This window comes from Alligator mississippiensis, chromosome 8, assembly GCF_030867095.1.
Source record: "Alligator mississippiensis isolate rAllMis1 chromosome 8, rAllMis1, whole genome shotgun sequence".
NCBI classification, from domain to species: domain Eukaryota; kingdom Metazoa; phylum Chordata; order Crocodylia; family Alligatoridae; genus Alligator; species Alligator mississippiensis.
The window spans coordinates 45683934-45699514 of record NC_081831.1 but is presented as its reverse complement, the minus strand read 5'-3'; the positions used below and the strand labels follow the sequence as shown (position 1 = coordinate 45699514).

Here is a 15581-nt window from a genome sequence, read left to right as displayed (position 1 = left end):
ATTCAGATAGATTTATCCTATATCTAACCCTGTCATAACTGAGTTCACTTAATGCAGGGGTTGTCAACCAGGGGTACACGTACCCCTGGGGGTAGTTTGGGAAGGCCCCAGCGGGTACGTGGCAGTGGTACGGAGAAATTAGGGCAGTTCTGGTTTTGCTGATGGCATTTCTGGCTGGCACTTGTGGTTTCACCTCTGCACGTGGGGGACCCTTCCCCCCCACCTGCTCGTCAATTGGCCAGGGGACTCCCTGCTTCTCGACCAGCTGCTGGGGGTACACCAACCAAAAAAAGGTTGAAAACCCTGATAATGCATCATCTTTTAAAATGCTTTGGAGTATTAGTGTCTGAATGGGCTATGTTTTTTCAGTAATTTTAATTGGAGCAAGTTACTCCTAATATAACTATTCTTGATTGTCAAAAATATTTCTGAGTTCAGATTTCATTTCAGATCATTTTTGTTGTTTTAGGTACATGTATAAAAAAAAAAAAGTTATTGAATAAACTCTCTTGTCTATAGAGCGAGTTAGTTGATTCATACACTTTATAAACAGGAAAAAAGACACAAACCTTTATAATTAAACTTAGTACCCCCTACTTAATTTTGAACTTTGGAGATAGAATTATGATCCCAGTGAAATCAATGCCAAAATTCCAGTTGATATTTAAAAGTGCCAAGATTTCACTCCTTGAAGGCAAGGGCCAAAATGTATGAGTTTTTTTTGCAAAAAATAAATGACTTACTTTACTAAAGAATGCGGTGGCCAGTTCAAGAGATAATGCTGGGAGCTGAAGTTGCCTTTACCTCTGGCAGGAGAGTGATGAACAATACAGTGTGAATGTGGTGTGCAATTTAGACTGCAGCTGAGTACATGTCTTGTAGTTTCATGCTTAGAGCAAATGACTGTTCATACATAAGAAGAAAAAAACGCTTAGTTTTAAGGTATCTGAGTCTGGTCTCTATGCATTAGTGTTTTGTGTGTGTGTGAAATCTTAGTTACACTGTTTTCTGTAAGTGGCATAGTTTAAATCGGTAGCGAGTGGAACATATTTTTCCTACAATGGTATGACAGAAGTGAGAAATAAAAGAAATGGAAGTGTGATAACCAAGCAATAGGCCCCTCTGCTTAAAACTTCCTTTCAGTTGGTTTCCAGTGGCTAATGGGTGCTTGAAAGAAATCAGATTTTCACTGAAGCAGAAATGCTACATGTATAACTGTAGTCTAGGAAACAACAATACTATAGCTTTGTAGATTTAAGATTGATTTAATTGACATTTGTGAAAGTGCCAGGAAAATATTTAATATTTTCAGTTAGGTAAAAAACAAAACAAAACTTGGATTTCTTATATTATTTGAAATAAAATGAGAAGATAAATGACTACTTATTTATTTAAATATTTAAAATACATATAACAATCATCTTAAAGCATAATCAAATGTCTGGAACAGAACTGTTTTACTTTTTTTTTTTGCTGAGAAGCCTTCAGAATGATATAGCAGATATTAGTGTTTCAGTAGATGGCATTCATCTGCTTTGAGCTGGTATAGAATCAGAACTATGTTGCTGAAGATACTGGAATGAAGGAAAACTAGAAAAAAATAAACCAACCACTTCAATCCACCCCACCTACATGTATGTCTATATATAGATATATATTTTTTGCAACAACACAATTATTATTCAGTTCCCTATTGATTTAAGTTTGTAAACCATGCTTTGTTCTTCTGCTGCTTCACAATCGTACATCGTTTTTTTATTCTTCAAAATGTATGTTTCCATGTTTAAAAGTCTTCAAATATATTGAGGTACCACCTTTGTTTTCTTTTAAAGCAAATAAAACATCTGACTGATATGGTTCAGATGGGGAAAGCTTTTTAGATATATACTACTATATTATAATATAGTATGTCTTTTATAAACCATCTAAAATAAATGTGTTTAAATTTACTATATTTGTGAATTATCAGCTCATATATATATGTACATTTACAGCTAGGAGGGCAGTAGAAGACATGGAGGAAAAGAAAATCGTTATGCCAAAGAAAAGAGGTAAAGAACTGAGAATCTTGGATGGAAAAACAGCACAGAATCTGTGTAAGTAATGTTATTTGTTTACTGGATATGCAAGCAAGTTTTCTTATGTATAAGCTTAACCATGTATAAGCTTTCTCATTTCATTCTCTTTACTCTGGTCTCGCCTTCCTCCCCACCCCCTCAAAAAAATCAGTGTTGTGTACTGCTGTTCTGCAGAACTCTTAACCCTTATTTATCTGTTATTTGTTTTGTTTTTATTTTCTTCCAAATTTTGCACGAGCATTGCTTTTCTATAACATAGGATACCAAGTGAGGGGGAATAGTAGATATGCTGGAGGGTAGGGCTTGGATTCAGAGAGACGCTGACAAATTTGAGGATTGGATCAAAAGAAATCTCATGAGGTTAATAAGGACACATTCAATGTCCTGTACTTAGGATGGAATAATCCCATGCACTGGGGACTGGTTGGCTGAACAGCAGCTCAGCAGAAATGGACCTGGGAGTTACAGTGGACAATAAGCTGAACGTGAGCCAACAGTGTGCTGTTGTTGCTAAGAAGGCTAATGGCAATACTTGGCTGCATTAGTAGGAACATTGCCAGCAGATCAAGGAAAGTAATTCTTCCCCTCTGTTCAGCGCTGTTGAGGTAACATTTGGAGTACTGTGTCCAGTTTTGGGCTGTCCACTACAGAAAGGATGTGGACAAATTGGAGATTGTCCAGCAGAGGGCATCAACAATTGTTAGAGGGTTGGGGCACGTGACTTTTGAGGAGAGGCTGGGGGAGCTGGGTTTCATTTAGTCTGGAGAAGAGGACACTGAGGTGGGATTTAATAGGAGCTTTCAACTACCTTTAGGGTGCTTCCCAAAAGGATGGAGCCTAGTCTGTTCTCAGTGGTGGCAGATGATAGAACAAGGAACAATAGTCTTAAGTTGCAGCAACGGAAATTTAGGTTAGATATTAGGACAGGCTTTCTTACAAGGAGGGTAGAATCTCCATCTTTGGAGGTTTTAAGACCTGACTAGACACAGCTTTGGCTGGGATGATCTCATTGGGAATAGTCCTGATTTGAGTAGGGTGTTGGACTAGATGACCTCCTGGGCCAGGTATAACCTGTGCACTTTGAACTCGTATAAGTATTTGGAAACTGATCTGTACTCTTAACTGAGCAGAAGTTCAGTACACATGGACTGGTTTAAAAGTGGTGAAACCCAGTCTAAGATTTGCCCCCCTCCACCAAAGTACAAATGTGTGTTCTGTTTGCTACCAATCAAAACTACGCCGCTTACAAAAAAAACACATAACTCAAGCTTTTTGAATGTCTGTACCTAGCTTTGAGGTCTCTTCCAACCCTAATTTTCTATTATTCTATTCTGTGATAGATCAGAATGTAGTAAAAATATTTTGAAGTTTTTCTAGTCCTTGTAGTGAGAGAAATGGTATTTCTGTAGTAAATTTTTAGGCCTTTCCTTCAGGTTTGGGAGCCAGTATTTCATGTAGAAGTGGGTGAGACTTTTATTTAAACATAACTTCTTTTAGAGTATATCAACTTTAGTATTTGGGGTCAGCCTTCAAGCCTCCTAGAGGCCCATGCCTGATGCCTCTCTATACAAAAATCTCTCAGTGCTTGACCTTGGAAGGTACCCCTTAGGCTAATGGTCTTAGGTCAGACCAGCCTCCTAGGCTGTCTCTCTCTGTCACGTACTTGGAATCCATTCACTTATTACAGGCCATATTCTGTGTGTGTGTGTGTGTGTGTGTGTGTGTGTAGTATAATTTTAATATTAGTATAATAGTAACACTTATTAATTGTATTATAATATTAGGTTATATTTGCTTTATATATATTAGCAAAAGACTTCACTGTAATACTCTTTGAAGTCACTATAAAGCTATTACTGTTAAATGCTGCATGCATGTGCACAGCAACAGCATGCATGTGGCCAGGAATGCAGCCCAGCAACTTGGAGAGCAGCATCCAGTGGGTAAGTCTTTGGGGGGAGGGGCATGGGGGAGGGAAAGGGTGTTGGGGGACGGATTGAGGCTCTCATGGTGAGGGAGGGAACAGGGCTGGAGCTGGAGCAGGGACAGGCGCACTGCACAGCAGGGGTGAGGTAGGGAAGAGGACAGAGTTACAGGCACCCCAAAATTCCCCGTAGCCACCCCATAGCCCCCTCTCCCAGTGCCACCATGTCCTGTCCTGAGCACAGCCTTGGTCCTGGCCCCTCGTTGGGAAGAGGCTGGTGCAGCCTGCAGTAGGCAGCCTGCCTTCACCCTGTACACAGATATGGGCAGTACATACCCCCTATGTATTGCGCAGGGGTGCATGCAGTGGCAGGGAATTGTGCTTCCCGGACAAACTGCCTGTGGCTCTGTCCCATGCTCTCCTCTGCCCTGGCTGGGCAGCCCCATTCCCTCCCTCACCGTGGGGGCCTTAATTTCCCCTCTCCTCCATGCCCCTTCCCCCCCACCCACCCATACACATACCAGCCAGATGCTGCTCTCCAAGTTGCCAGGCTACATATCAGCTGTTGGATCGGTATCAGCTGATATGACTGGTTAATAATCAGCTACCGGTATTGGCCAAAAAAATCGGTGCACCCCTGTCTGGCTCTGCTTTTTGATTTAGTCATTCCTGGATGTCCTTCACGTATTTGTTCCAAATTTTTTTCTCATCACTACAAGAATTATAATCTGTTTACCCTTCATGAGTACTCCCGAGATGACTAACAGTTCATTTTTATATTGAGACTATGTAATGGGAAATGATTTTTTTTCCTCCTTATTGTTTGTATTGTTCCTTGCAATGTTTCATCTTTGGCTGTTTCCATCACCAGTTCATCTGAAATGCCTGGAGTTACATAGCATGATGCTTTCTTCATGTTCACATGTATGGTTAAAGTTTGTTCCAGACCATCAGATTTTGCAATGTTTGATGGATAATATTTTATTAAAAGTGAAATGGTGTCCAGGTTGGAACTCCAGGGTCATGTCATACTTCTGTAGTTTCAAAAGTAGTTGCTGTATCTTTGTGCATTTCCAAGACCCTTTTCCTGTTTCCTTTTCCTTAATATTTCAGTCAGTGGTTTGTGATCTGTTTCTGCAGTGAATCTCTAACCATGCAGTAAGTCGTCAGTTCTTGCACATCCATAAGCCAGGTCAGGAGTGTATTTGAATTTGTATGTATAACTTTTCTTTACCTCTCATAGCTCTAGATGCATGAGACTGGCAACCAATCAATTTCATGATATTGTAATAGGTGCTCGCAGTTCATTTTTGGAGGCATCCTTGGAGATTTTGATTTTAAGGGGTCAAAAAACATAACAAGAGGAATGATGCTAATATGTGTTTTAGAACTTTAAATTCACTTTCATGTTCTGGCATTCAGGCCTATGCTGTGGTCCTTGGAAAAAAGATGCCTTAAATGAGTTGTATGAGCTGTGTAGTTAGGGATAAACTCGCGGGCATAATTCAGCATTCTTAGCAATGTTTGAATTCTTTTTTTGTTTTCAGGTTTTGGCATGGTCAATATTGCTTGAATTTGTGAGTCATCAAGTAAAATTCCCTTTGAGGTCAGCTGCTGGTGCAAATATGTTATTTCTGTAGTCTGACATTTGTCCTTATTCAGTTTAAGGGTGTTAACTCTTGCAATATTCAGATCTTTTCTCAGTCATTCTTAATGTGTGGTGGCAAATTATTGTCATCAGCAGGGACCCAGGTTTTCCGTTTCCCATGGAAAAACGGAGAAAACCACAGATTCCCTGGTTTTATCAGAGAAAATGTGGATTTTCTCTTTAAGTAGAGAAACCCACAGATTTCCCCCTTTTGCAAAGAGCTTTGTAGGTTGGTAGACTTCTAACCTGCAAGAGCTGTTTGCAAAAATGGCAGGAAAGTCCCACCCCTGCCGGGAGGGGGAGGGGGAGGGAGAAGGGTGGATCCTGTGGCTTTTAGGAAGTCACAAGGCCTAGGTCAGGCTCACTTTAGCCTTAGAGGCTGTGAAGTGGTAAATGGGGCTTGCTGGGGGTTGCGGGGCAGGGCTGGGGTGGAAGCTGGCTGGGGGCTGGAGGAGCGGGGTGGTATTGGGGCAATACATGGAGTGCCCGGCCAATGCCTCCATGTGCAGCTTCCCTTAATGGGTGCTAGAACTGCTTTGATTTCACGTGCCCCTGGCCAGGCACTCCAGCCGCAAGTGGAGAGGTGTTGGGACTGCCCAGCTGGCTCCACATCGGCTTGAGGGAAGTGACACATGGAGATGCCGGACACTCCATGTTGTTCACTATCAGGGGGCAGGAGGGACCCACACCCCCACACCTGTGAAGGGGGCAGACTGCGGGCTCAAACTCCTGCCCCGTTTCCTTCCTGGAGGGCTGCTGTAGTCCTGCAGGCAACACCCAGCACAGCTGGGAACAGTGGGGCCACACCAGGATCTCCTTGTCCCCTCCCTGCTGCGCTTCCTGCTGCTCTGCGTGGCGGAGCCCCACACCGCTTCCTTCAGTGCAGCCCCGCATGCAGGATACACATTGCTGGGACAGTGCAGAGCAAGCAGGCTGTCCCTGTGTGGCTCTTCTGTCCCCAGCTGCCTTGCTCCACTCCCCGCGACCCAATGTGTACATAATTGGAAGATTCCTCTTTCCTCTGAATACATTTTCATATGATGCTGTTTGTGCTTCAAATTTGGCTCAGTTCCATCCTTACTACCACGTCTATCTGTTATTCATCTTCCTAGTAAGACCAAGTATCTCTCATGTGTATGAGCCTAAAACGGTCTGCTTTCCTCTGTGTACCATCGCAGACACTTGATCCATTGTTTTATGTTTGTATCCAAGTGTTAAGGGTTCACTCATAAAACTGGAATGGTCTCTCCATTATAGTGTTTCATAGATGCATTAGATTCTTCCACTTTTGTGATCCCTTTGCACCTTTCTATTTCATTTTTTTGTGATTATAATTTCTTGTGCCTCAGTATCTATCTTGTAGGTAGCATAAGTGTCATTTGTCTGCATTCTAATTAGCCATACTTTTGAGTTATTGGGCTCTTCCTTAAGTGTACTCAGGAACAGTTTTCGTCCACACTTGAGTGTTTCTACACTTAATAAAGGTCAGTCGCATCATATGCGCATTTAACTTGCACGAATTCAACTATATGCGGGGTGGAGGGAGGGTGGGGCTTGAGTTTGCACGCGTGCCCAGGGCTGTGTGGCTGGTCGCCGGGTGGCAGCGGCAGCGTGGTGGTGGCCGGGCAATATGCAGCCATCCCTACCACCACCCCATGCTGCGCCGTTGCTGCCGGCTGCACAGCTCTAAGCATGGCTCCGCAGTGGTGGTAGGAGGTTTTGGAGGCAGAGGCAGTTACTGCTGGCACAGTAATATGCGATTTTACTATACGCGATTTTTGCCTTACGCGCTGGCTTTAGAACGTGACCCCCGCATAAGATGCGACTGACCTGTTTTCCTACCTTCTTTGCATATTTTAGCATAATGGTTCAGTTCATTATAGTGTCTACTTTTTTGCCTGAATGCTGGGCACTTTCTATGTTTACACTGGTTGCCACACTGCTTGCATTGTCTATTGTTTCCCAAGTGACTGTTCTTGCCCAGCTTAAATTTTGTGGACTTTTCTTTTGCTGGTTTAGTGATTGCACTTCCTGTCATTTCTTATATGTCTTTTTACTTGTGCTTCTGCTTGTTCTTGTGGGGGCCGAGAGGGGACCGAGGATCGGGAATCCTCGGGAACGCTTGCTGGGGTTGCGGCTGCTATCCCGTGACAGGCAGATGGGTACTCTTTATCACTGGAGCGGAATTAGGCACAGACGGGACACGTATCAGTTGGAAAAACAGAGATAGCTTTACTTACACTGTAGAGTCGTATACAGCGCAGGCAAGAAGTGACTTCACACTTCAATCGTAGTTGCAACAATTCTAATCTCTAGTTGCTAATGAAGGAGCTCTTGTAGACCGGGTAGCTCGGGTCCAACTCGGGCATGCAACACGGAGGATACGTCGTAAGGCTTCAAGGACGGGGAGTCATTGGCAGGTGATCAAACTGCCGGAGTTCCACTCCAGGGGAAATCGCGGAGTTCTCTAACTAGGGCAGAAACGCCCCTAACCTTTTATATGGCTAGCGAGCCAATTGCCAGAGGCCACGTGGGAATAATTTAACATCGGCCAATCGTGTTATGCAAATCTGCATATCCTCGGCAGGAACTCTATTCACGCCGGAACACTTCACCATGCCAAGAATTCCCCTGCCTTACCGTGCCTTGTGCTGGAAAGTTCCACTGTGTCGAGGCACTGATCCAAATCAGCTCTGACATGCCCCCTTGCCGAAGACGTAGCTGGGACTTGAAGCACGTGCACGCCATCCAAATTATCGCTCCTTTCTAAAGATAACTGGCTATATACAAAAGCATACAACGACAGTAGTTCATCCTCTACGGATCGAACCAAATAGTAACCAACACACATACACATACACATCGATATATTGGTCACAAAAAGTTCAATCATGAGGAATTCAATAGGTGTCATGGTGGAGTCATAAGTCAGACAACCTCTGCGTCTCTCTTTCTCTCTCTGGATCCGCTTCTGACACGTATCTCGAACTTCGGGTAAACCTGTAGAAAAAGAATTCTTAGACACTGTTAATCAACCTATATAACACTATCCATATGGAGAGGTAATCAGATCTCTTCTCTCGGTTCCCCACTCTCCTTCAAGCACATGACATAGGTGCTCGAACTCGACTCAGCTCCGGACGGCTCTTGCACGCCCGTAGATGCACCGTCACGAATGACGATCCACACACGGACGCTGCGTGGTCTTGTCCTAACACGATGAGGACGTTCTGAAGTCACTGTCCAGATCCTTCGGACACTGGAAACCCAGCTCATGGGCCAACTGCCATTGACCCTCGTCTCCCAGGATCCGCAGCTGTTGCTTCGTGAGTCTGGAGTGGTGTAACAGGAAACCAAACATAATCCTCTCCTCTCTCGTCCTCTGCGGCGGTTGCCACACTCGCTCTGGCTCATTCGAAGTCCCTGTGTCTGACTTCATGAGCGCTTGCAATCGCGGAAGCTGTTGCAGAAGGTTGTAGGCCGGTTGGCTGGCTAACGGGTTGAGGAGGACTCGAAGGATGGTGGTGTTCCTCCCTCCATACACCTCAATACAAGCCTCTATGCTGTCAAAAGTCACTGGAACAGTTCCAGGGTTTCGTAGGTGGCGATGCGGCCACGGTCTCTGCTGCTTGGTCGGTGTCAGTCCCAGCGCGTGCTCCCTGAGGTTCCAGGAACCGTACGAGCTTCCTATCACCGCCAGTAGGATCTGCTCTGCACTGATCCTCGCCGTACGACCTTTGTGCCAGACGTGGGGCTTGTGATCCACTTGACCCGCGACGAGTGCTGGGAGCGGAACAGGCCAGTGAGTATTATACATTAGCCAATCTATATCGGTGGCGTGTCCTCCACTCCACAAGACTTGTCAAGTGAAGAAACTAGCCTCCTGCAGATCAAGCAGGTTGGATCCAAACTCCACGACCAGATGTCCTAACCATACAGCCAAGGTCTCATCGGGCTTGATCCTCAACTCTTTGCACAGTTCCTGTAGCTCAGTCCAGGTTCTAGTGTAATGGGTAGAGTAGATTGTCTCCCTCACTTGGCTGCTTGCTGCTGCAGAACACGTAGCCACTGTCGAGGCTGCCGCTGCATCCGTGGAGAGGGGCGGATGTCCTCCGCTCGCTGCCCCCTCCCCGTGGAAAGGAGGCGGGGCTGCCGGAAGCGACGTCGCGTCGGTGGGCGGGATCGCCGGCCAGGTTCCCACTAATTCTCCCGAAGCTCCTCCCTTCTCTTCCCGTTCCGGGCAGCTCGCTCCTTCCTCGGCGCCATCTTGGAGTGGCGTCGACTCGGAGCTTCTCTCCTGTGCTGCTTCTCATGCCGCTGGAACGGTCGCGAGCAGTCGGGCTTCCAGGTCTGCATTCTTCCGCAGCAAAGTTGTCACAGCTCGGAAGAACACATCCAACACTCTCTCTTTTTTATCCCTCGGGGCTACACGCGTATCCAGCGGGGGGCTGAACCGGTTAGCCATCGTCGGCTCTTCACCCTCCCGAGCGAGCTGCACGCAGCGAGCGAACTCTGGGCTCAGAGCTGGGCTCACGTCGCCCAATCCCCATGTGGCGAGGGATGCAGTGTTCCCTCTCTCCCGGGGCCTGAACAGGACTCTCTCACTGCCCATCACACACCCAAACGCCTCGGGGTGCAGATGTGCCTCCCATACTTCCGATGCCTCTTTTCCTTTTTCCTTCAGTGAAAGGTAGCCATCGATAAACCTCTCACCCACTCCACCCGCCTGGTGATACGCGATGTGGGCGCCTAGTTCCTCAGAGCTGGCCACGTGGCGTCTCCCGCTACGCCAGGGGCAACTTCTCACTAGCTCCTGCTCCATCAGATCTTCCCCAAATCCTGACTCCGACCATATCGATCCTAATCCCGATCCCGCTGATCCTGTTCGTGACGCCATGTGGGGGCCGAGAGGGGACCGAGGATCGGGAATCCTCGGGAACACTTGCTGGGGTTGCGGCTGTGATCCCGTGACGGGCAGATGGGTACTCTCTATCACCGGAGCGGAATTAGGCACAGACTGGACACGTATCAGTTGGAAAAACAGAGATAGCTTTACTTACACTGTAGAGTCTTATACAGCGCAGGCAAGAAGTGACTTCACACTTCAATCGTAGTTGCAACAATTCTAATCTCTAGTCGCTAATCAAGGAGCTCTTGTAGACCGGGTAGCTCAGGTCCAACTCGGGCATGCAACACGGAGGATACGTCGTAAGGCTTCGAGGACGGGGAGTCATTGGCAGGTGATCAAACTGCCGGAGTTCCACTCCAGGGGAAATCGCGGAGTTCTCCAACTAGGGCAGAAACGCCCCTAACCTTTTATACGGCTAGCGAGCCAATTGCCAGCTGCCACGTGGGAATAATTTAACATCGGCCAATCGTGTTATGCAAATCTGCATATCCTCGGCGGGAACTCTATCCACGCCGGAACTCTTCACCGTGCCGAGAATTCCCCTGCCTTACCGTGCCTTGTGCTGGAAAGTTCCACTGTATCGAGGCACTGATCCAAGTCAGCTCTGACAGTTCTGCAGCTTGACACAGACATATTGCCTTTTTCTAATATCAGGTCTTTTTCTCTTAGTAATCAGTCACAGAATTTTTTATTGTAGCAGCCCAGGATTATCTGGTCTGTAATGAGCGAGGCTTTGGTTGTGTACACATTTCAAATGCCCTGGGGGAATCATTCCAGCGTTTTTGTTTGTTTGTTTTGTTTTGTTTTGGTTGTGGGGAAGAAAATTATCTAGAGACACCTGAACAAACTTTCAAATACTGAGCCCCTGAAAAGGAGAGAGCTTGCAGTGCTGACACTGCACAGCCAGGAGGCCTCATTGTACACATTTTAGCATGCTCTTCAGACTACTTTAGTTTGCCTGGACACAGATGGCAGCAGTGCACAGGTCAGCCCTGATTGAGTGTCACAGACTGCAGAGTGTTAGCCAGAATTCAGTGAATGACAGTGTCTTCTGAGATGAAGGGAACAAAGCACCCTGGGACGATGGAGAACTGTGCTTAAGAGAGTGCATACAATTTGATCTTTCAGAAAAAAAACTTTCCTGAAGCAGCCATTTTTGCTCTGGGAGAAAAATCCTGAACATCTGTACATTGTGCCCCTCCCCCCTCATCAATATTTACAAGCCGCCTGTGGTGTTCCATATTCACAGGACTGACTTCTTTAGTTTTAGTTCTGTGGCACTGATTGCCCTTCCGTTTGTGTTCTCATCCTGAACATATAGGTAATATTTTTTTATAGGAACACAATGAGCTTCTAACGTTTTAATTATTTTTGCAAGGCTTTTCTCTTTAGCCTTTCCCCCCTCTGTATGGTAGGCATTACACACATCCAGTTCTTCATTGTCTTTTTCTATTAAGAGCAGTCATCTTTAGTTCTTCCTCTAACTTGTCTGCCCCTGTGGTTTTCATATACAGCTGAAATTGTTGTTTGAACCCTTTCCAGCCATTTTCAGCATTCCCCTTTATTTTCAAGGATACTGGGAGGTATACTTGCAGTTTTATAGACTCTGCAGCAGCCATTTCAGGTACTTCTTTCATTAGCTCTTTCAGCACGTTGTACCTTCCACTTCTGACACTGTGTAGTATCTGGAGGCTTGTAATGTGGAACGATTCTGTATTATATACAGAAATGTATATACAAGTATTTACAGTAAAAGGTACAGTGACTTGCGTGCTCCTCTTCTGTCACCCAGAAGTGGTCGCTATCTTCACCAGACTGTCTCCTGGGAGGTTATGCTTCCCAGACACTGTCCAGGAGGGCTTACTCTATCACACAGTTGACCTGAGATCCTCTTAGGACTTGCTTCAGAGAGTGCTATGTGCTGGCAGGTACAAATTATTTTCAGCAATCTGGTGCCCAAATTATATGTATATATTTGTGAACAGGACAAGGATGGATAGCAATAAATTTAAAAGCCTTTTATTTGTAGAGTAGACCTCATATGTAGAAAAGCAGTGTAAATGCTGTACTGACTATTACTATTATTTAGAGCAGTAAGTGTTAGATTAGTATCTGGCCTGTGAGTTTAGATATTCAAGAATTTTAGATTCTTAAATGTGGACATCTTACATAGAAATATGGTTGGGAAGACCAATTCATTTTGCTCACATGGAACCTAATAATAAACAATCTTAGATTTGTAAGTGCCTTGAATTTGAGCAGAGCTATTTCTGTATTCAGTTTATGATTATTTATATTTTGACCTTTTTGGTTTTAATATCTTACTTTTTAATTTCAGCAATTTTTCTAGGATCTTTCCGTATGCCTTATGAAGAAATAAAAAATATTATTTTGGAGGTAGATGAAATGAAGCTGAGTGAATCCTTGATACAGGTAAGTCAGAATCTCATCCATTATCTTATGGGTTTGGTTTTACTCACATTAACTCATTTAAAAACCAAATAAGCTTTCATTCAAGAAAAAAGCTCAAGATGGTACAGTTATCTGTTTATCAGAATCTAATATATATTCCTTATGTGTTCATTTTTATTTTTGGGCATGAAGAATATAATCAGATGTAATGGATTATGAATGGAGACTATTGACTAAGGGCACTTACATTTGCTGAAGTCTTTTTCCTTTTGTCTTCACTTCAGTTTACCCTTTCAGAAGGAAAAGATGGCATAACAAGGATTAAACAGTTGAACTGCTAATTAAGCTATCTTTTACTTGTAGCATATTTTGGAACATCAGGTGTTTTCCATTTTTCTACCTTCTGGTTTCATAAATATTTGAGTAGTCAAAAGGAGTGTAGATCAGATCTTTATTTCTTCTCCTATTTTCCCTCTGGGATACTATTTAAGTGTTGATGACAGCATATATTTTAATGTTCTCACTTCATGTTAAATGCTGGTGATTTTCTTTGTAACTTGTGGGAAAAGGGTGCTATTTTGGTTTTGACATCTTTATATTGTATGTCCTAGTGTGCTGTGTCAGTTCAGATAATGCCATCCTCCAAATTAATGACCCCGAGTGTGGACTGGAGAATAAAGTACTGGGCTGAACAGTTTACATACAGACATGTGCAGTTTGTGGTACTGTGAACCTCTTTGCAGTGCTACGAACTGCATGTGCTGCATGTTAAACTGTTCATGGTGCTGCTAATTCACAACGCTGGGACAGAATTTGCTATTGGGGTGCAGCATGCCTCAAGATAGGAGCTCCATGTGTCTCAGTGCAGGGAGCGGTTGGCTGGGGAGCAGGATGCCTCAAGATGGGCTCTGCAGTGCAGTGCATGGAGGCAGGAGAGCAGGTAGCACTTGCTCTCCTGTCTCCATGTGCTACTTCCCAGCTGGCAGGGTCATAGGGTGCCTCAAGAAGGGGGCTGTCTGCTGTCTAGCCCTGTTCTGTCACAACCTGTGTGTTAGCCAGCTCCCTGTGCAGCACATTATGCAGCAGGACCCACTACAAATCACACAGGCAGGGGCATGCACCATGGCACAAAGTGTCAGCACAAATTTGTGCCGATACTATTTGTGCTGCTGCAAACATACTTCCCTGCTCAGGTAGACACAGCCCATGGTTTAAACCATATTAAACCATCCTAGTTTTAACTGCATTGAATTTTGGCCTGTGGCCTGTGTTTTGATTTAATATGTATTGCTCATTAGTACTATTCTCTACACATATTCAAATCAAACCTGTAAAAAAGCGAAAACTGAAGATAAACTTTTTAAAATTCTTGAACTCTTGCTGCTGATTATTTTGAAACAGTACTTGGCTTATGAAAAGTAAACAAAATCACTGCACTTTACATTTCACTCTGTTCTTCAGTATTTTGCTTCAGAACATAACTTTTACCTATTTCAGTATTAAGCATTTTATAGCACAGGGCTGTCTAATTGATGGCCCCAGTCCTACCTGGGCACTGCTTTTGATGCAGAGATGGCTAGGGTCTTAGAGTTCCCTCTCCCCTGTTTCCACTTCCAGCTGTCACGGTGGCATAGTGGGAGAGGGCCAGTGTGCCAGTGATATACAGGAAACCCTCGGTATTTGCAGATTAAGCATTCATGATTTCAGGTATTTGCGAATGCTGAACCTGCATTTTAAATACACTTTAAACACTTACTGGAGCTCTGCATGAGCCCTGGCAGACCCAGAAGTGGACCAGAAGTGCTTCTGGTTCACTTCAGGTGTGCTGCTGAGTGCGCTGAGGAGCCCCCCACGCTCCTGTGGGATGCTCCATCCACCCCAGCGTCGCAGCATTCACAAGCTTCCTGGTACCTTGAGGTATGTAGAAAAAACATGGTCACTGCTGCTGCAGCCGGTGAGTGCGGGGCTTTTTTTTTTAAGTGCTGAGATGCTGGGGTTGGGTGGCGGAGTGGGTGGGGGGTGGGGACAGGTTTAGGGCACTTGAGAGGGCTGGGGGAGCTGGCGGTGGATGAGGCTGGGCACGGATCCCCGCCACGGTGCCCTCCCCAGTCCTCCAGCCCCCGCCACCCCTTACTTACCAGTACAGAGCCTGGGTCCAGCTCCCTGTGGTGGCGAGTGGGGACTGCCCAAATCTCCAAATCTGTTTGGACCTTTTAATGAGTCTGCCGATTCGATTTGGAGATTTGGCCCGCAAATCGGGCTGAATCTCCTCCAAATCGAATCTGCTACTAAAGCTTTGCACAACCCTAGTATATGTATATGTAATACACATTTTACAAAATTTGTGTGTGTATTTTTTCCCTTTAAACTGGGAGCTTATCAGTTGGAAATGATGGAGGGGGGGAAAAAAAAACTCTGGGAGTATTAATAAGTAACAAGATGATCATGAACTATTAGTGTGATGTGGCTTTGAAAATGACAATCCTAGGATGCATCAGATGAGGTATTTTTAGGAATGCTAAGGTAATATTAATGTTGTTTCAGAAGTCACTCTTGAGATCTCATGTGGAATACTTTGTACAATTTTGGTTGGCCATGTTCACAAATGAT

The 15581-nt window shown here is 44.9% G+C and overlaps 1 protein-coding gene across 2 annotated transcripts in view; it reads left to right on the top strand.

Moving 5' to 3' along the window:
- DIAPH2 (diaphanous related formin 2) overlaps window positions 1–15581 on the top strand; it is an 840428-nt gene that overhangs the window by 288837 nt on the left and 536010 nt on the right. For both annotated transcript variants that reach the window (XM_059732728.1, XM_059732729.1), the window contains exons 20-21: window positions 1995–2096; window positions 12898–12992. In XM_059732728.1, coding sequence (XP_059588711.1) covers window positions 1995–2096; window positions 12898–12992 — 197 coding nt within the window. The remainder of the gene's footprint in view (window positions 1–1994; window positions 2097–12897; window positions 12993–15581) is intronic.